We start from the raw sequence: 19,923 nt of genomic DNA, 5'->3' as shown, positions 1-19,923 counted from the left end.
CTCTGCATCTGCAGCCGCGCCCAGCGCCAGCATCACCCCCTCGGCTCCGCCTCAGATCCTCAGGCGCTAGATTCTCATAGGAGCCCCGGGCCTGGTGCCACCAAGGCTCGGACGCTGCCCTGGAGCACAAAGGCTCCCTCAGGGCCCCCAGTGGGCAGCGTCCCTGCTGTGAGGAGTGTGCTGCGCTGCTTCCTACGGCCTTGGGGACAAAGCACCACAGAGCAGCAGCTCACAGGACAGAGTCCATTGTCCCCGGTCCAGGAGGCTGTGAGCACAGGCCGGTCCTGGCCCCTCTTGGGCGTGTGGACACCGCCTTCTCCCGCGTCCTCGCACGGCCGGCCCTCCACGCCCTGCGTCCAGGTTTCCCGTTTGTAAGGACACGAGGTCGGGGTCCACCCTGCCTGGGATGACCCCACCCTGTCCTCACTTACGAGTCTGCGACCATCAATTTCGAGTTAGGGCCAATCCGAGGGCCTGGGGTTTGGGGATCCAGTGTGAGATTGGGTGAGAGGGACACAGTTCAACCCATAACAGCCTCAGAATCACATGGATGGACGAGGGGGTCCTGGGGCACAGGGCGGACGGAGACGAGGGTGGTGACATGGCCTGTGGGGCTGAGCATAAGGACCCTGTGTCCCCACTGTGCTTCGAGAGTCGAAAGGAACCGCCCGGGCTCCCTGCTCACTGGGGAGCAAGGAAACCCGTGGTGCCACGGGGTCACCTGCCCAGGAGGCACAGCAGCCCTGACCTCCGGGCAGGGTGTCCTGAGACTCTCCACTCGGAGGATGCTGGAATGGGTGGGGGTGGGAAGACGTCCAGGGCGGGTGGTCGGGTCCAGACTGACGGGGAGCAGCCGAGGGAGACGGGGCCACTTCAGCAGATGCCCACGGGGGGCAGTGTGGGAGTTGGTCACCCTACACACCTGGCCGCCCCCTGCCCTCCCAGCTCTGGGAAGCAGTAGCTGCCCGCACCAGTCCCAGCCCCTAGTCTGCTCTGGGTCGAGGGGGACCCACCTTGACCCCAAGCCCCTAAGGGGGGTGGCGGGGGCTGTGAGGCCTGTCCCCACGGTGACCTAGGGGCTCTGGACAACTCCGCCAAACAGGATGAGGACTAACCCCCACCCCCGCACCTGTCATGCTCGCTTCCCGGCCCTCCTGCGGCTGCTTCTGGAAGCATCTGTGCCAGGCCTGAGAGGCTTTGGTGTTACAGACAAGAAACGGGGCGGCAGGGGCTGATGCCCTGCCAGGCGGGGTGCGGGCGTCCCCCACAGACAGGCCACGTTGTCACCCAGGCCGTGAAGGGGCCTCGTTCGCGGATGGAGTGGAGAATCTCGAATGGGCCGGGCTGGGTTTGGGGGGAGCCCAGAGTCCAGTGCCGGTGTCCTCGTAGGAGGCGGGAGAGGGTCACCCACGGACGCCCAGGGCGGAGGCCGCGCGAGGAGGCGGCGGACCGAAGCGTGCGGCCGCACACCTGGAGGCCGGCGGCCCCGGAGCGGGGGGACCGTGGCCACCAGGGCTCCCGGCTGGGGGAAGTGGCCCGTGTGCGGTAACGTGTCATGGCAGCCCAGGACACTCACGCACACCCCAGGGCTGGGGTCCCCAGAGCCTGCGCCGAGGGTGGGCGCTGCGGCGGGGAGTGGACCGGCCCCAGCGCGCCTGGCGCCGGGCACAGTGTCCTGGCTGACCGCGGCCGGCGTGAAGCCAGAGGGTTCCCGTCCCACCTGGTCCCTGTACCTGCCTGGGGACGAGGAAGCGTGAGGCCAGGCCCGCCCTCGGCCTAGGGCTGGCAGCCCGGGGCCTGCGTCGCCCAGAGAGGGAGGGACGCCCGTGCCACGGCCCAGGGCACGTCTGCCGTGGGGTCGGTTTGAATTTGTGTGAGTCAGAGAGAAACCAAGGCCACGGCGGCCGTCTGGGGTCGGGGTCTTGGCACCTCAGCTCACAGGGTGATGCCACCTCACGCCCCGCCCGAGAGCTGGATGTGTGGTGGACGCGGGGGTGCGGAGGGCCGAGCGGGGGAACGGGGAGGAGGCTGCTAGCTCAGAGGGGTCGTGTCCACCGGGGAGAGGCTGAGGAGGGTCTCGTGGGCACTGGAGGGAGGAGGGTGGGGCCGGGCAGGGGTTTGAGGGCACAGGTGCTGTGTGTCCACGTGGCTGCCTGTGGGGTACAGACCATGGGGAGCAGTCTGGGTCCCGAGTGGCAGGCGGGGCTCGCGGGGTGCCTGACCTGTGAGGACAGCTGTGGCAGAGGCAGAGGGGCCCAGAGGGCTGTGTGGTTGGGGTGCCCCGCAGAGCAAACCTCCTGGGCCTGCCCGGCCGCCAGAGCCCGAGCTGCTGCCTCTGGGCCAGCACCACCTCCCGATGGGGGGCCTTCAGGGGGTACGGAGCCCAGAAGGGGGCTTGTGGTTCGGGGGGCCGGGGCTACAAGTTTCTGATGGAATGTTCTGGAACTTGACAGTGGTGGCGGCTGCACACCTTGTGAATGTGCTATGAACCACTGAGTTGAACACTTTAAATGGGTCATAGTATATGAATTATATCTCAGTTTTTTAGAGAGCAGAGGTATTGTTAAAACTGATTCACAAACAGTTTTAAAACTCAAAGTTGGGGGCCCAGCTCTGCCTTCTGCGAGGCCAGGGGACATGCTCAAGGCCCCCTGACCAGTGGTTCTTCCAGGAGCCGGCCCGCAGGCCGGCTCAGGGAGCGTCCCCGTGGCACCGGCCGGACCAGGGCCAGACTTCCTCTCCCCTCTGACCAGCCTCCTGCGGGAGCAGTGGATCCGGGCCAAGTACGAGCGGCAGGAGTTCACGGACCCCGAGAAGCAGGAGCCGTACTCCGCAGGTAAGGCTGGGGCCACACGGCCGCTCCGGTGCTCCGCGCCCGCCTCCCGCGCCCTGTCCCTGCCTTCCCGTGCCTGCGTCTCCATCTCTGTCCCCTCCCAGAGCCGCGGAACCGTCAGGAACCTGGGCGGCCGGCTAACTGGTCTGAACGTATCAGGCCCCTGGGCCTGCTGTGGAGCTGGGTGGCCCTGTGCTCAGTGCTCTGCTGCGCACAGCCGAGCCGCGAGGAGGGGGGTGTGGGGACCCTCGGGGCTGCGGCTGCAGCTGGGCTCCTGACCGGCCCAGGAGGCGCCTCTGCTCTGGGGTGCCCTGTGGGGGCGGTGGGTGCCCGTGGGGAGGATGCCTCTGGGCCCAGGTGTGGGGCGGGGAAGGGACCCTGGAGGTGCCCCAAGGCCGGGGGCTATCAGCACCCAGGGGCTTTTGCCGCCAGGAGCAGCACCTGGGCGCCGGGAGGACCGCGGTGTGGCCGGCTGGGGCTCCTTGTGTCCGTGGCAGGGGACCCTCTGTGCTCTCTGCGCCGGCCACCCCGAGCGCGTGACCGGCCCCGTGTCCGGCCCATGGTTGTGAGGCTGGGAAGGGCTCTGCCTGTGGCCAGTGCTCCTACAGAGCAGGCCCCTCGGGGTCATCTCCCCAGCGTCCCCTGCCTCGACACGTGGCCGGTGTGTGGCTCGATTCCGGCACTGTCCAGGCAGCCACGTCCCCCTCCACCGCCCAGCGCGGGGCGGGAGCGAGCGCGTGGGCCTCTGCGGCTGCGCAGCCCCCGAGACCCTCCCACGAGCCCCGGGAAGGCTCGCCCCGGAGCCCGTGCGTCCCCGGCATCAACCTCTTAGCGGCTGGCAGCGACGTGGCGCGTGACCTCGCACAGGGCTCGGCCACGACCGCTCTGGGGGACGTCCACGTGCCTTTTCACTCCGGACGCGCTGGCCATGGCACAGCAGCCCGGGCGAAGGAACACGGGCAGCGGCTCGACGGGTGCCGAGTGCTGCTCAGGCCCGGCCGGGGCGGCGTCCAGTCGGTGCCGACGGGTGCGGCCAGTCCTCGCCTTCACTCTGCCCCTCTGGTCACCACCGACTCCGGCAGGACCGGAGCGTTTAACCCTGTCACGCGGAGCCCTGAGGGAGGTCGTGTGGCTCCCGAAGGCGAGAGGCAGGTCGCGTCGCCACTTGCGACTGGCCGGGGGTGGCCCTGTGACCGTGTCGTGACGGCCGGGGACACGTGGTGCCTGCCTGACCGGAGAGGGCGGCGTGGGAGGGTGCGCCCGCGCTTTGTCGGGGTCAGTTCCAGGCGCCGGGCCGGGCCGGGCCACGGCTGGTGGGTGGCGTCGGGGGAGCCGGCGCGGCGGACGCTCTGGCCCTCGACACCCGCGCCAGCTCAGCTGTGAGCACCGGGTCCCCTCGCCACTCCCCAGCAGCCCAGGCCTCTCCTCACGGGCCTCCTGTCCCCTCAGAGGGGCGGCAGCTGCTCTAGTTCAGGCCCCACACGGGCTGGGACAGGACAAAGCGCTCTGTTCCCGCCCCCTCCCCTCCCTCACCCCACCCCACCCCTCACCGAGGACACAGCACCCCGGCCCGCCCCAACCCTGTGTGAGAAGCTTGGGATCCCCAGGGCACTTCCCTGCCCCTGGCCTCACAGGAGCATCCTCACAGCCAGAATGCAGAAGTCCCCGGGTGCCAGGGAGGAAGGGGGGTGGGGCTCGGGAGAGGCCTCTGGAGGTGGGGGCCTGGGCTGCTGGGGGCCGTGGTCACAGGGCTGGGGCTGCGTCCTGGCTTTGGTGGGGCCCCAGGGGTGCTGCACTTGGGGGCAGTCGGCCACCACAGCGCTGGAGCCTGGACCGGGCGGGGCCGGGGTGCACGACCTGCCCGGGAAGCTTGTCGCGGCCGAGCTCGGGCCATGACCCTGCCCGGCCTCAGGGGAGGCCTGCAGCCTGGCGTCTGAGGGGCTGCGGTGACCACAGCTGGGCAGTCTGAGCTAGGTCACACGGCTCTGACCCTCAGGGCAGAGGGATTTCTGTGGCGAGGGACGGGAGCAGCGGTTGGGGCAGGGAGGAGGGACAGCGACCTGTGGGAGAGCCCAGCAGATCCCCGGGAGGGAGCGGGACGTCCCTCCACGGGGCAGGGAGACTCAGGCGAGGCCGGAGGGCGCTCAGGACTGGGGCCTCTGCAGCCTTCCCCGGGCAGAGGGAAAGGGACCCAGTCCCCCGGGTGGAGACTGGGCCCCTGTCACCGTCGCAGGGGTGACCACACACTGGACACACGGCCTCGCCTAGATTGTGAGGGACGTCGGACACGCTCTGAGGGACGCTGGACGGCACGCCCGGCCAGCAGCCTTTGTAAGCAGCGCGGTCCTGAAACAGGCCGGCGGACAAGCTTGGTGCAGGGACAGGACGGCCGACGGGTCAGCGGTGTCGCCCGAGGCAGCGGCCGTGCCCTGGACAGTGGCCGTGGGTGTCCTAGGGGCGGTGGGCGTGGACGTGCTGCATCGGGGTGGGCCCTGGACAGTGGCCGTGGGTGTCCTGGGGCAGTGGGCCCTGGACAGTGGTTGTGGACGTGCTGCGTCCGGGGTGGGCCTGGGGCGAGGGCCTGCCGCCCTCTCCCGCTGGGTCACAGCGTGTGGTCTGAGAGCTACAGGCCGGGCAGGACCTGGCGTCAGGGAGCACGGTGTGTGTAGAGGGCACCGGGTTCCAGGTGGACCCCAGGTGGGCAGGGGCCTCCCCCGCCCCCCACCGGTGCCCTGTGCTCCTGCCTCGGCCAAGGTCATGGGCCGGGCTCCCTTCGGCCCTTGCCAGCCAGGGTGACCCTGGGCAGCAGCTCTCTGGCTCCCCCCCATGCCTTGAGCCAGAGTCTCAATGGCTGCCTTTGATGGTGGACAATGCCCCCCGTTGTCCAGAGGGCCAGGCGCCCAGGCCGCCCCCGTCACTGACAGACACTACACTTCCTGCTGAGGCTGTGGCCCCTGCTCTGCCCCGGGGGCTTTAGCCCCGTCTCCCTGCCCCTCATGGCACCCCCAGTCTGGCCGTGCAGAGAGGAGGTCAGGCTGCCACCCCACCCACCTGCCAGGGCCCGGGCGGGGCCGAGAGCTTCCCGAGGGGGCGGCAGCACCCACTGCTCTTGGGTTCCCGTCCTTGCAGTGGGGCACGTGGTGCCCGGTGCGAGGTTGCTGTCGGAAGCATTAAATGGCGTCAGCGAGGGGCACACAGGGCCCACGGCACCCCAGGCTGGCTGGCGGGTGCCGAGCGGTCCAACCAGGCGGTGGGCGGGGCCGCGCTGCTTGCTGGCGGCATTTTCCAGGGGGGTTTGCTGTTGTGCTGGCGCCGTGTGTGGGTCTCAGGGTTAGGGGCACATGGACGTCTGTGCTCTTGGGGGTGCCCCCCGCAGCTCTGCCAGGTGCCTGGACTGCGGGGCGGGGCGTCTGCGTGACCGGTCAGGCAGGAGCCGGCAAGCCCATCGGTGAGCATGGGTCTCCCCACGTGCGTGCCCTGCGCTGGCTCCTGGAGGTGGGTCTCGCGGGTCACGCTGACCCCGGGGGCCCACAGCCCTCCAGCCTCACTGCAGCTGTCTCGCTGCCAGGGACCGGGACTCGGTCCCCAGTTCCCTGCTGGCTCCCACGTGACCTTCCGGGGACCAGGAAATGTCTCTGGGTCTTGGAATTTTTTGTGCACAAAATGGGGACACGGCTCAAAACAAGGACCCATGGAACGCAGTCCTGCCCGCCGGCCCCTGCCAAGGCCCAGGCCGGCGGACGCTCCTGGCCGCTGCCGCATGCACGCTGAGTGAGCAGACGGGAGGAGAGCACGCGAGGCCACGTGACGGGGGCGGGGGCACCCGGAGTCTGAGGCTGGAGCCCCCCGCTGCCCCTGCCTTCCTCGAGGTGCTAGTCACCGTGGGGAGGGGCTGGCTGTCCCTGGACAGCCCCAGGACACGCACATGCACCCTCACGTCTGCACAGCACACATGTTCGTGCGCACCCACACGTTCACACGCCATCAGGGGCCACGCCACCCCACACCTTCCAGCCTGTGCACGCTTGGGCACAGCTGGGCATGTGAAGTTGGTGCCTGCACCCACACCGGCACCCGCCCGGGCGTCCCCTCGGAGCAAGGCCAAGTGGTCCCTGATCTAGGTAAACAACGAATGTGTCACGTACGCACACACATGGGGTAATTCGCACATGACTCCCATGCTTGCTGGGGGCGCAGCTGTGCCATGACAAAGGCAGGGTACGGAACAGGTCCGTCCCCCCAAACTCTGCAGTGTGCGCCCCAGTCCCCTGCCCACCGGCATCAGGCACTGCCCTCGAGCCCTCTCCTGCGGCCGGCCCCCGGGTGTGTGCCAGGAGGCACTGCTGGGCACATGCGTGCAGTCTGGAGCGGGCCCTTGTGCAACCCGGCGGGCAGGAGTCGTGTGGGCCGAGGGGCGGACACCTCAGGCCAGGGCCACACTGCTGGACACTGCATGGTGGGGCAGGTGTCCATGTCCCACGCACAGGGAACTCTGAAGCTGAGGGAGGACACTGACTTCAGGCCAAGGCCAGACAGCTGTCCCTCTGCAAGGGCCCGGCTGAGGTGGGGCCCTGGCCAGTGCCCATCCACACACACCTCTGCTGCTGTCTGTCGTGGGGCCTGAATCCAGGCGTCCGGGGCCGAGGGGCCTGTGCAGGTGTTTCCTGTCTGGCTGGGGCAGCCTCCCTGCTCGTCCTGAGGCTCTGCTGCCACCTGCTGGGCCTGGGGCAGGGCGCAGGCAAGGGCTCCAGGCCTGACGGCGCATGGGCTCCCCGCTCGGGCTCCTGCTGGGCAGGGTGGCCATAAACAGGCAGCCGCTCCAGCCCCCGCTGGTGAGGTGACCTCAGACCAGGGTCTGGGCCTCAGTTTCCTCTTCTGCACAATGGGGACCATGACAGGCCGTGCCTCAGAGGTCCTTCTGGGGATCAGGCACGATGACGTGTGTCCGGCGCTGGGCAGGGCCATCCGAGCGGTGCTCAGGGTGCTGGCGGCGACCGTCAGTCCCACCTGCTTCACGAAGACGCTGTGCCTCGGGCTGACCCGGGGTCAGCGGCCAGACCTGACCCTGAGGCCCAGGGCCTCCCAGCAGTGCCCTCCCTGGGCACAGGGTCAGCAGCCACTCCGGGTGGGGACGCAGTGGTAGCCGCTTCGTCAGAGGATGAGGCCTGCTGGGGCTGCGTGCAGGGAGCCGGGGCGCGCGTGTGTCCTGGGGCTGTCCCGTCGTCCCACGGGCTCTGAGACGTGGGGGGAGAGGAAGCCGGCCCTATCTGGCACCCCTTGCCTCTGGTGTTGGGAGGGGGCCCCCAGGCAGCAGTGGGGGCGGGGGTGCGTGTGAAATGCCAGCTGCTGCTGTTAGGGTCTGGGGCTGCGGGGTCAGCGTGAGCGGTGGCGGCAGCCCGGTCCAGACAGCTCGTCCTCCCGTCGTGGACCAGCCCTCGGGGGCACCTCACGGGGGCTCAGTGCCTGAGGCCACAGGCCTGTTCCCGGGGCAGGAGCAGAGGGACAGCCGCCGGGCAGTGCCCCGGGAGCCCGCACGCCCTGGCGGTGACCCCGCGGCTCCGCCGTGGGACGTGCCCTGGGGAGCAGGACGCCCGAGGACGACACGGGCGCCTGGGCACGGCAGAGCCGCTCACCGCAGCGGAACCGGTGTGGTCGATGACGAGGCGTCCCTGGGTCCCTGGGCGATGACGCACACTGCCGGTGTGGAGCCGCTCGGCGCCCCTCCCCCGGGCCCAGGGACCGCGAAGCCACCCAGACGACAGGCCGGGGCACCGCGCTCCCACCCTGCGGTAACGGCCACTGAACTCTGCGCCCTCGGCGGCCTGCACCGGGGCTCGGGGCCTGGCGGTCAGGGTGCCACGGAGGGTCTGGGGCCACGGTGTGGCGTGGGCGAGGCTGGCTCCACCGGCTCCGGCCCTGGGCACGTTCTCGGTCAGGCCGCCCCACCCCGTGCGCCGCCTTCTCCTTCTGAGGGCCCCTGCCTAGGACACAAGGGTGTCCGGGACGTGCGCCCGAGACCCCCTCACACACAGGTGACTTGCCGGGTGCCGAGGACCCAGCAGAGCACACGTGGGTCCGGACACCCTTCCGCCCCAGAGGTAGTCTTGCGGGATGTACTCAAGTCAACGCTCACAGCCCGTGTGCTCGTCACGGCTCCACACGGGAGCCCCGCACCAGGCAGAGGGGCCAGCTGTGGGTGGCCTGGGCCCCAGCACCCGGGGACGTCCGGCCTGGGCCCAGTGAGCTCCTGGTCTGTGCACAGGCGGCCCTGCCGGGTCAGCTCAGACTCTCCTCACGCCCGGCCGCGCCCCTCCCGTGGGGGCCGTGGGGTCCCCCTGGGTACCAGAGTCCACCCATCGTTCCCTTCGGGGCTGGGCTCAGGTCAGCTGACCCCGTCCCCTCCCCCAGGATACCGCGAGGGCTTTCTCTGGAAGCGGGGCAGAGACAGCGGGCAGTTTGTGAGCCGGAAGTTCGTGCTGGCGGAGCGCGAAGGGGCCCTGAAGTACTTCAACAGAAGCGACGTGAGCCGGCCGGGGGGCGGGGGCTCGGCCGCGGGCGTCGTCCTGGCCCTCCGTGTGGGGCTGTGGTGGCTGGACGCTGGCCCCCGGCCAGCAGTGCCATGTCCTCAGCTTCCCCCACTCCCTTGGGGACATGGCCCCTGGAGACCCTCCCGTCCACTCCTAGGTCATAGCCACTCGCAGGGGCCAGGCCTGGGTGGGGCCTGAGAGGGAGGGGACTGGCTGTGGTCAGCAGGAACCCCACCAAGCCAGTACGTGTTGGGGGGACCTGTGCGCTGGGGTGGGAGGGTCCTGGAGGCCCTGCCCCAGACAGCTGTGGGCAGCTCACGGCCGCAGCCCCGTGCCCCCCGCACCTGTACGATGGGAAGAGGGAGGGCGGCTGGCACTGGGTGGGGCAGACCAGATGGACTGGTGCGGAGGGGGCCTGGGCTGGGGGCGGTCTGCCCGGATGCTGAGTGCCTGTCCTCATCCCCTCGGGGGCGGGGGTACCGCAGGCTTAGATCAGGAAGCCCAGGCCCAGAGAGGGCCAGGGACTTGCCTGCGGCCACACGGCACAGCGGCCTGCAGCCAGCGCCCAGAGCCGCCCACCGTGCTAAGGCCCGGCCTCGCTTCCCAGGCCAGGGAGCCCAAGGCCGTCATGAAGATCGAGCACCTGAACGCCACCTTTCAGCCGGCCAAGATCGGTCACCCTCACGGCCTGCAGGTCACCTACCTGAAGGACAACAGCACCCGGAACATCTTCATCTACCACGAGGACGGGAAGGTGGGTGCGAGGCCGGGCCGTGGCGCTGGGGCAGCCCCGCCAGGCGCCTCGGGAGAGCTAGAGGCCACCGGCCCGCCCTCCGTGGCCTGAGGGGCGCCGGCCGGTCCTCTGCTGGCGACCCAGAGTGCATGGGGAAGGGAGGGTGGCCGCAGACTGGGGGGGCAGTCGCAACATTCTGCCCTGCGGCCGACCCACTGCCCCCCACCTGCCATCTCGGGGTGGGGGGCCAGGAGAAAGCCCTCAGCCGTCCTTCTGTCCCCGGGGGGGCCCCTCGTCGCTGTGGCTTCACGTTGTTTCGGTCACACGTGTGCGCGCGCGTGGTTTAGAGTGAAGAGCGCTGAGGCCTGAGATGGGACGCGGGCTCCGTGCGCCCCGCCCCCCGGCTGCTTTCCTGACTGGCCATCGGGACTGTGTCACGGGGGCGGTGCGCTGGCGACAAGCACATCCACACTGGCTGTGGCCGTCACCGCCGTCATCCGCAATGCCATCGTCCCAAACAGGGACTGTCCCCATCACACACTACCCCCCCAGCCCTGGGCACCTCTGACGGCTCCCGGTCCGCACATGAGTGAACTCACACAGCGCGTGTCCTTTCGTGACTGGTTGATGTCACTCGGCACACTGTCCCCGAGGTCCGCCATGGACCCAGGTGTCGGGGTTTCCTCCGTCTATAGGACTGGGCAGCACCCCACTGCTGGGGGACCCCCCGCGTCTCTCAGTCGTCCGTCAGCGGACACCTGCGAGGCCCCACCCGGCGGCTGCTGTGAGCTCGGGGCACAAACACCTCTTGGAGACCCGATTTTGGGGCACAGACCTGAAGTTCAGTTGCGGAGCGAATGAATCCATGTTGTTTACTTGGCGACGTCCACCTGCTGCCCCCGCGGCCGGCTGCTCGTGGCCACCAGGCACCCCTCGTCCACGCCAGCACGGGCCACACCGGTCAGTGGCGAGTGGGCGTCTTGGCCCCGTTTCCCTAGTGACCAGTGACGTCACGCTTCTCGTCCTGGCCGTCGTGCGTCTCCCTCCGAGAAATGTGTCCAGTCCTTGTGCGATTCTGGATCGGGCTGCGTTCCTGCCTGGAGTTTCTGTCCTCCGGGCGGTGACCCCTCCTCAGGCAGCAGAGGTGCCCTGCCGTCTGCGGGAGCTCGACTCTGTCCACAGTGTCTTTGATGCACAAAGATGTGGAACTGTCACGAAGTCTCATCTGACCCATTTTCCGTGTGTTTCCTATGCCTTCGGTTTTATGATCAGGAAATTATAGTGTTTTCCTCCAAGAGTTTTACTGTTTCAGGTGTTACATTTAGGTCCGTGATTGACCCCGAGTTAATTCTTGTGTGTGGTGTTGAGCGGGGGTCCAGCCTCACTCTTCTGCATGAAGAGTCCAAGTCCCCAGCACCGCGTGCTGGCGAGACGGTCCCCACTGAGTGCTCACGGCTCCCTCGTCAGCGTCGTTGGCCGCGCGTGCGGGTTACTCCCGGGCCTGTCCGTCTGTCCGTCGTGCCGCCCTGATTGCTGGGGCTCTGGAGTCTGTTTTGAAGCCAGGAAGGGTTGGGCCTCCGGTGTGGGTCTTCCTCTTAAGGGGTGTTTGGCTTTTTCCTGTTCTGTTGAGAGCGTGTGTGAATTTTGTCACGTGCAGTTGGTACATCAGTTGCGACAGCCGTGCTTCTTCCTTCGCGGGTTACCGGGGTGTGTTACGGTGGCCGATGTTGGCGTGTCGAACCGGCCTTGCGTCCCAGGAGCGAATCTCACTTGGCCGGGGCGTAGGACCCCAGCGAAGCAGCCGAGGCGGGTCCGCGGCGCTCCGCGGAGGGGCTGCGTGCGTTCACCGTGTGTTCACCGGGGCGTCGGTCTGCGGCGTTTCCTGCGGTGTCTTTGGCTCCGGGTCAGCGTCGTGCTGGCCTCGGGGACTTCGGAATCGGTCCCCCGGCAGGGCTTGGGCGAGTCTGAGGACCGGGGCAGCCTCGTTTGGGGGCTCAGTCCCGGGCCTGCCTCGTGGGACCGGTGCTGACCGCCCCGGGCTGCTTGCTCGCCGTGGGTCTGCTCAGACTGTGTGTCGCTGCGTTTTAGTCTCGGTGGGCGTTGTGTTTCTAGGAATTTGTGTTTCGTCTAGATTATCCAGTTCTGGGGTGTACGGTGGTTCGCAGCACACTCTTTATTTCTGCGGAATCGGTAGCTCTGTCCCCACTTTCATTTCTGACTTCAGTAATTTGAGTCTTCTCTCTTTTTTTCCTGAGTCTATCTAGTTTCTCAATTTGTTGATCTTTGCAAAGAACCAACTTTAAATTTTATTTTCACTATTGCTCTTTTGTTCTCTTTCATTTATCTCTGCTCCAATCTTTATTATTTCCTGGCGTCCGCTGGCTTGGGGTTCTGGTTCTTTCTCTGATTCCTCCAGCGGTAAAGCGAGGCCGTTGGCGTGAGGTCTTTCTTGTTTTTTGACATCCGCAGAGACAGCTGTGAATCCCCACTTCGCGCTGCCGCCGCGGCCGCGAGGGCTTCGCGTGCCGTTTCTGCTTTCGTCTGTCGCCAGCAGCTTCTCATCGCCCTGGCGGCTTCTTTTAACCTGTTGGTCGTTTAATTTCCACAACTGTGAATTTTCCGGATTTCTTTGGGTCGCTGACTTTTAACTCCGTCCGTTGTGGTTACAGAACAGACTTGGTATGAAATCCGTCTTCTAAGATCCACGGAGATGCGTCTGTGGCCTCGCAGCGGCCCGTGCCCCGTGCGCCCGAGGAGGCCGGGCGCCGTGTCCCTGCGGAGGGCGCGCCGCGCGTGGGGGTGGGCCTGGAGGCGCCCAAGGGGGCAGGCTCACCCACAGCGGCCCGCACCCCGCTCTGCCCCCAGGAGATGGTGGACTGGTTCAATGCACTGCGTGCCGCCCGCTTCCACTACCTGCAGGTGGCCTTCCCGGGCGCCAGCGACGCCGACGTGAGTGGCTGCTGTTGCCTGGGGCCCTGGAGGTGGATTAGGGGTGACCCACGGCCCACCTGGACTGCCTGAGGCCCCTGAGGCGACCACAGTGGGCTGACTTGGTTCCGGGGCCTCGGGCTTAGGGGCGGGGCCGTGGGGGAGGACGGGGGTGGGGGGTAGGGTGGGGACAGGGGGCGGGGTGGGACCGGGCCCTGAGCCTGTTTCCCGGGCCTGAAGGAAAGTCGGGTTAGACCAGGAGCTACCTGAAGGAAGGTTACATGAGAAGACAGGGCCAAGGTACGCCCATCGCCGCTTCTGCCCCAGGCTCAGTCCAAGAAGGTCGGCTGGTCACCTTAATGTGGGAATAGGGCGTCAGAAGCCGGAAGGCACCCAGGAGGCCACAGGGCTGGCCTCCTGAGTGCTCCCTGGTGGGCTGGCTCCTGGGCGTGGATGGCCTGGCCCAAATCACGCCCCTGTTAGGTCCCACGAGCCAGGACTCAATTAAGGGGCTCTTTCCTTAGTCGTCTGCCTCTGCAGCAGACCACTGAATGCAGGCATGCCAGCCCTGCTCGCCAGAACCCCGCCGAGGGCCACTCCAGAGCCCAGGACTCCATATGGCCTCTGCGTCTGGAGCCTGGGCGGGAGGGTGCTGCCAGGTGCAGGGTAGGGAGATGGGCACCTGCCCAGGCACCCCTGCAGTGCCCCTGGCCTGCTGTTAAGGATGGGTGCACACCCTGCCCCCTGGGGAGCCGTGGTCAGCGGGGCGGGGCGGCCTCGGGCCCACCGGCCAGTCTCCCGCACTGTCCCACAGCAGACGGAAGGCTTCCGGAAGCGCTGGTTCACCCTGGACGATAGGAGGCTCATGTACTTCAAGGACCCGCTGGTAGGGGGGCTCCGGGACCCTGGGGCCGAGTGGGGGGCTGCCGGGAGGGCGGGGGCCCCTTCGGCTCAGCCTGTGCCTGCTGCAGGATGCCTTCGCCCGCGGGGAGGTCTTCATCGGCAGCCGGGAGAGTGGCTACACGGTGCTGGACAGGCTCCCGCCGTCCACCCAGGGCCACCGCTGGCCGCACGGCATCACCATTGTGACACCGGAGCGCAGGTTCCTGCTGGCTTGCGAGACGGAGGCGGAGCAGCGCGCGTGGCTGGAGACCTTCCGGCAGGTGGTGGACAGGCCCATGCTGCCCCAGGAGTACGCAGGTGAGGGCGGGCGGGGCTGGCCAGCGGACCGCGCCCAGCGCCATGTGGCTGTGATGACGCCAGACGCCTGTCCTTTTTCTAGTGGAAGCCCACTTCAAGCACAAGCCCTAGCAAGAGGCGGTTCCGAGGCCCGAGGAATCTGGACGCACTAGATGTGGCAGGACGTGGGGCCTGTGGACGGAGGTGGTGGCTGCCAGCCCGGCTCTGAGCAGCAGCCCGGATGTGGCCAGGTGGGGCTGGAGCTCTGGCCACTGGGACTCGTTTCTCTGAAACTGCACTGTGGGCCAGCCTGGCCCAGCCTGATCTCTGACCCCATCATGCTGCTGCCCCATGACACCCCAGACCCCGCCCCCTCCGCCTCCTGGACCACTCCACTGGGGCCTGGCCACCCCACCTTTGTATAGCACAGCGCTTCTCCCTTAACCTCTCAGTTGCCTCATGCAGCCTCTCAGATGGGACTCTTCTGCCTAACCAGGCTCGGCTTGTGGGGGACGCTGGGCGGTGGTTCCCTGCATGCTCCTCCCTACCAGCCCCAGAATTCTCCCTCAGGCTCCCTTTCTCTCTCCCCAACAAAAGTATTTATTGAGCATCTGCCGTGTGTTCTTCGAGGGGGTCTTGGGGCTGGTGTGGAAGACACAGCCGCGTCCTCAAGGGGCTGACCTGGAGTGTGCATGCGGGCCTTGCGGCCCTGGACGCCCGGCTCAGGCAGGGGACCTGGGGGTCTGCTCGCGTCTGCTCCCCTGGGGGCCTCCCATGCCGGGTCCCGGCTCGGTGCTGACCGGCGTGACCTTGCTGCCTGTGATCCCTGGAGGGTGGCAGTCTCTGGCCTGCTGCTACCCACCCCGCAGCAGCTCCAGCCACCGAGACGTCCCGAGTCTGCCCTGTGAGAGTGTGTGGGAGTGGAGGGGGGCTGCACCGGGGTCCCGTCTCCCCAGGAAGCTGCGGAGCCCACAGCAGGGGAGTTACCCGCCTCGTCCCCGTCCTGCCAACGCACAGCCCCCAGGGGAGCCCTGGACCATGGGGGACGTCCTGGTGTCCTCTTCCCAGAATAAAGGGAGCCCTGGTGTCGAGCAGGGGTCCATCGATGTTGCAGGCTGAGGTGGGGGCTCTGGGCCCCCAAAAGGAACTTCCTACTGGCCTCAGCCACAAACCCAGCGGAGGTACTGAGGGCCTTGGCCTAGTGTCAGGGGCTCAGCTGCCACCCCCCCGAGCTGCCCTCCCTCTGAGACCCCACGTGCCCTCTGTGTCTGCCCGCCAGCTCAGCCCTGCCGTAAACCTACATGGAGGGTGAGGGGTGCACCTACAGAGTCAGGTGGCAGCATGAGATCCCCTACTTGCAGGGGGCCCTGGCACCCCCCTCGGCCCTGTCTCTGCTGAGCTGAACTAAAGCTGCCAGGGCAGGGTCCCCAGACAGCCAGGCGGGGGTGAGGACAGCTGCAGGGTCACGCCCACCTCAGGGGAGGCAGCCGGCTCGTGCCTTCCCACGGGATGCCGCCCACCCGCACGGCCCCGTCTCTGCCTCTGGTCCAAAGCAGCAACACTCGTCCTGGGTCAGATGAACCCCGGGCGCCTTGGACCCCTCCACGGCCCTCCTGCAGGGGTCCAGACCCCCCGGACCCTGGAAGTGCGGGCATGCCCTCGTGCGGGACCCAGGGAACAGCACTAGCAAGACAACCGTGTCACGAATGGGGGGTCTCCCAAACTGAGGGGCGTGTCTCACACGGTCACTGCTGGCTGCACGCCCAGGGGGTCTCACACATATGGTCACACTGCTGGCTGCACACCTGCACGCGGGGGCCGCTCCCAGTCCTGATCGTCGGGTGGTGACGGTGGGCCATGCGGTCAGCACAGGCGGCCACCCCGTCACGCTGACCGACCTCGGCGAGCCTGCCCCAGGCTGAGGAAAAAACGGGGACACGGACAGCATGCCCCGCTGGGACGGGGCGCTCACCGTGTTCTCGGAGAACAGTGATGCTACGCAGGCCCCCTCCCCGCCCGAGCTGCCCGTGTGGCTCCTGCGTGCTCGGGCTGACAGCTGTGAGCGCCGCGATCTGCTAGGAGCCGACACGTGGGGGGATCACCTGCGTCGAGGGGGTGTGACACCAGGTGTGTGCGGGTATGCCACATGCGTCCCGCACACCTGTCCGGCAGGCTGCTTCCGCACGCGTCTAGTGCTGGCCCAGGCGAAGCGGACATCGGCGTACACCCTGCCCCACCTGCCCACGAGCACGTCAGCTGTGTGGGTGCCACTATGGTTTCAAAACAAGCAGGACTAGCGGGTATCCATCAGGGGTTCAGGGCCCCACCTTACCCTTCCTCGAGGCCCCCATCCAACACCTCCCTCCCAAACAACCTCTTGGTGTGTGGGGGACTCCAAGCATGCACGGGCCAGCGCAGTCCCCACCAGCCCCCCACTATTAGGGGGCTCAGTGCAGTCCCCACCGGCCCCTCGCTACTGGGGGCTCAGTGCAGCACCCCCTGCAGCCTTAGCCTGTAGCACATCTGGTTACTCCAGATACAAAAGAAGCGAGTCTCGGCCAACACTGGCCCCAGGTGGCGTCCACTGCCCAGGTCCCCACCTGGGGCTCAGCAGCCTGCTCTGACACCCCAGCCGGCAGCCCGGCCCCAGCTCACTCAGAAAGGACCAGCGCCGTAAAGCCCAGTATAAAGGATTTATTTAAACGCAACAATTAACACAAACCTTCAAATTCCGTTTTTACAGTAAATAGAACCATATACTTCGCCCCTCCTCATGCATGATCGCTGTGTACCAATCTACAACTCTTACTTTAATTGTGAAAAAATAAAGCGTCCCCCTTTGTAACGGCCCTGGGAACAGCTGATGCAGCATCAGTGAGAAAGAACACACTTGCTTGTTCCTGGGCTGCTCATTTGGATAAAACCTAAAACGTCAGGTCGAAGGAGTTGCCACCCAGGGAAATAAATATTGCATCTCAGAGGTGAGAAGCCCCGCCGCTTCCCTTTGCAGGAGGCCGCTGCGGCGGCCCTGCGCTCGGTGGCGGGCCGTGGCTCCCGGGGTTTGGCACGGAGAGGCGCCAGGGCGCTCTCCAGGACACAGGGGGCCAGGCCACCGCAGGACGTCCACGTGCACCGGGCGCCTGTGCCAGCCGCGGCCCTCCCAAAGCAAACCAGAAACAGAGGACTGGGAACGGGTGGTGGCACGCAGCCTGTGCTTTATTGTGGGTCAACCCGAGGAGCCCTGCGTGGCGGGCCCCGCAGCCCAGCCAGCGCGCATGCGCACACTGCCGCAGGTCCCCGGAGCGCGTCCAGGCTCGTGCACGAAGCCGCACCCACTGGGCGGAGCCTCCTGGCGCAGGTGGCCGTGGCGGCGGCATCAGTCCAGCTCGATGGGGCTGCTGTCGTCCTGACTGTCCTCGCCCTCCTGCTCCGAGGAGCCCATGAGGCTGCTCAGAAGGTTCCCTGGAAGCAAAGGCGAGTCAGGGCAGCGGCTCGGGAGCCCATGGCGGCCCCGCCCACCACGGCTGCGCCCCGCCCACCTGCGCCCCACGGCTGTCTCCCCGAGGACCGCCTAGGGGGTCGCTGTAGTGCCTGGCAGCAGAGAAGAGGCCTTAAGTGCCCGTCAGTGGGGACTGGGTGGGGACAGGGCTCAGCCACCCCGAGAAGCCTGAAGAGGTGTCAGTGAACAGCGTCACAGACGGCCGGGGCAAGCAGAGGGAGGGCTGCTGTCCACCGCACGTGCACGCACGGTCACGTGGCACCCCGACACGGCCACATCCAAAGGCTGACGTTAACTGGTGTCACCCATGGGTGCCACCACGGCTGACACTTCCCTTTTATTTATCTAATTCTATCCAAAAAGAACAATTACGCCAGTACAAGATCTAAGTGTGAAGATCCCCGTAGACCACACAAGGGATCAGACAAAGAGACAGTCACGCAGGTGTGAAACCTCCCTGGTCTGCAACTCGGCTCGGGCGCTGGGTGCACAGCCCTCACGGAAGTGAGTGGGCTGGAGGGCAGGACACCTGTGATGAGGAGGGACGCAGGAAGCCCAGGCCTGGCAGACACGGAGGGACACAGGCTGCGGAGGCCCAGGCACAGCGTGAGTGGCGCCGGTGGCACGAGGCATGGCCGCTGCAGTGGACTAGGAACAACTCAAACCTGTGTCCAAGGGGAAACAGCGTTTCCGGTGACCTCGGAGACGGCAGACTGTCCTGGGCGTCAGATGCCGACGCCCACCCACCCTGCCCGGAATCCCCCGAGCTGTGCGGTCCGCACTGAGGGACAAAGGGCCACGCTGACAGCAGCAGCGCGATGAAGCAGTGCGACCGAGCTCCGTGGGACAAGTCCCGCCTGGGCCTGCCCGTGTCACCTGCAGCAGCCCCGTGTGTGAGGGCATGAGGGGCGGCCAGGACGCACGCGCGGCACCACACTGGGAGCATGAGCCTCCTGCAGATCTGCAGGAGGATGGCGGGGGGCAGCAAGACAGGCCAGGGGCACAAGCCTGCGAACTCTCCACTCTGTGAAACAGGATTTACCGACTCAAAACAAAACGTTAAGGGCTATAAAACCCACCTTTAAACATAGGGCCGTGTTGGCCTTGGCCTGGGGGAAGGTCCGTGTCAGAACCCAGCTGAGGGCAGACGGGCCCTGATGCTGGGGAAGTGGCCTGGCCTTGAAGGCAGAGTCAGAAACCTGGCCTGCAACGCCCGAGACTAAAACGCAGCGACACACAGTCTGAGCAGACCCACGGCGAGCAAGCAGCCCGGGGCGGTCAGCACCGGTCCCACGAGGCAGGCCCGGGACTGAGCACCCAAACGAGGCTGCCCCGGTCCTCAGACTCGCCCAAGCCCTGCCGGGGGACCGATTCCGAACTCCCCGAGGCCAGCACGACGCTGACCCGGAGCCAAAGACACCGCAGGAAACGCCGCAGACCGACGCCCCGGTGAACACACGGTGAACGCACGGTGAACGCACGGTGAACGCACGCAGCCCCTCCGCGGAGCGCCGCGGACCCGCCTCGGCTGCTTCGCTGGGGTCCTACGCCCCGGCCAAGTGAGATTCGGTCCTGGGACGCAAGGCCGGTTCGACACGCCAACATCGGCCACCGTAACACACCCCGGTAACCCGCGAAGGAAGAAGCACGGCTGTCGCAACTGATGCCCCAACTGCACGTGACAAAATTCTACACTCTTTCACAAAAACACTCAACAAAACAGGAATAGAAACAAACGACCTCCACGTGGTAAAGGCCATACGTGAAAAACCCACAGCGAACATCGCACTCAGTGGCGGACAGCTGACGCTCCTCCTGAGACCGGGAGCGAGGCCGGGGCGCCGGGTCCCACCACTGCACTGGGGTCCTAGGGTCCTAGCCGGGGCGCTTAGGCAGAAAGAGAGAAAAGGCGTCTGAATTGGAAACAAAGAAAGAAAATGATCTCTGCTTGTAAATAACATGACTATATAGAAAATCTCAAGGACTCAATTTAAAAGCTGTTAGAGGTAATAAATGAATTCCTCAGAGTTACAAGACACGAAACCAAGGTATAAAGTCCTCTGCATCTCTGCACACGATGCACACTGGAAGGGGACCCACAGAACGACCGCTCACAACGGCACCAGAAACGAAATGCTCGGGCGGCGAAGAGCGCGGTCGTGGCGTGAGCGGGCGGGACGCGTCCCGCGTCCAGCACTGGGGACAAACTGTTAAGAGGCTGATG

The 19,923-nt window shown here is 66.7% G+C and overlaps 2 protein-coding genes across 2 annotated transcripts in view; one reads left to right on the top strand and one right to left on the bottom strand.

Annotated features, from left to right (window-relative positions):
* Positions 1 to 14,627, top strand: part of ADAP1 (ArfGAP with dual PH domains 1) — a 42,973-nt gene extending 28,346 nt beyond the window's left edge. The window contains exons 4-11 of the mRNA XM_039879210.1: positions 2,754 to 2,836; positions 9,242 to 9,354; positions 9,968 to 10,114; positions 12,959 to 13,042; positions 13,276 to 13,321; positions 13,816 to 13,907; positions 13,993 to 14,221; positions 14,304 to 14,627. Of these exons, the coding sequence (XP_039735144.1) occupies positions 2,754 to 2,836; positions 9,242 to 9,354; positions 9,968 to 10,114; positions 12,959 to 13,042; positions 13,276 to 13,321; positions 13,816 to 13,907; positions 13,993 to 14,221; positions 14,304 to 14,332 (823 nt within the window). The 3' untranslated portion in view covers positions 14,333 to 14,627. The remainder of the gene's footprint in view (positions 1 to 2,753; positions 2,837 to 9,241; positions 9,355 to 9,967; positions 10,115 to 12,958; positions 13,043 to 13,275; positions 13,322 to 13,815; positions 13,908 to 13,992; positions 14,222 to 14,303) is intronic.
* A 2,247-nt stretch (positions 14,628 to 16,874) lies between these two features.
* GET4 (guided entry of tail-anchored proteins factor 4) overlaps positions 16,875 to 19,923 on the bottom strand; it is a 15,453-nt gene continuing 12,404 nt past the window's right edge. Inside the window, exons 9-11 of the mRNA XM_039876384.1 lie at positions 18,779 to 18,836; positions 18,447 to 18,660; positions 16,875 to 17,662 (exon numbers count right to left, since the gene is read on the bottom strand). Of these exons, the coding sequence (XP_039732318.1) occupies positions 17,577 to 17,662; positions 18,447 to 18,660; positions 18,779 to 18,836 (358 nt within the window). The 3' untranslated portion in view covers positions 16,875 to 17,576. The remainder of the gene's footprint in view (positions 17,663 to 18,446; positions 18,661 to 18,778; positions 18,837 to 19,923) is intronic.

The sequence above is a fragment of the Pteropus medius genome, unplaced genomic scaffold (genome assembly GCF_902729225.1).
Source record: "Pteropus medius unplaced genomic scaffold, Ma_sr-lr_union100, whole genome shotgun sequence".
Lineage (NCBI taxonomy): Eukaryota > Metazoa > Chordata > Mammalia > Chiroptera > Pteropodidae > Pteropus > Pteropus medius.
Note: the sequence above shows the minus strand (reverse complement) of the source record. Positions and strands in the feature narration are given on the sequence as shown.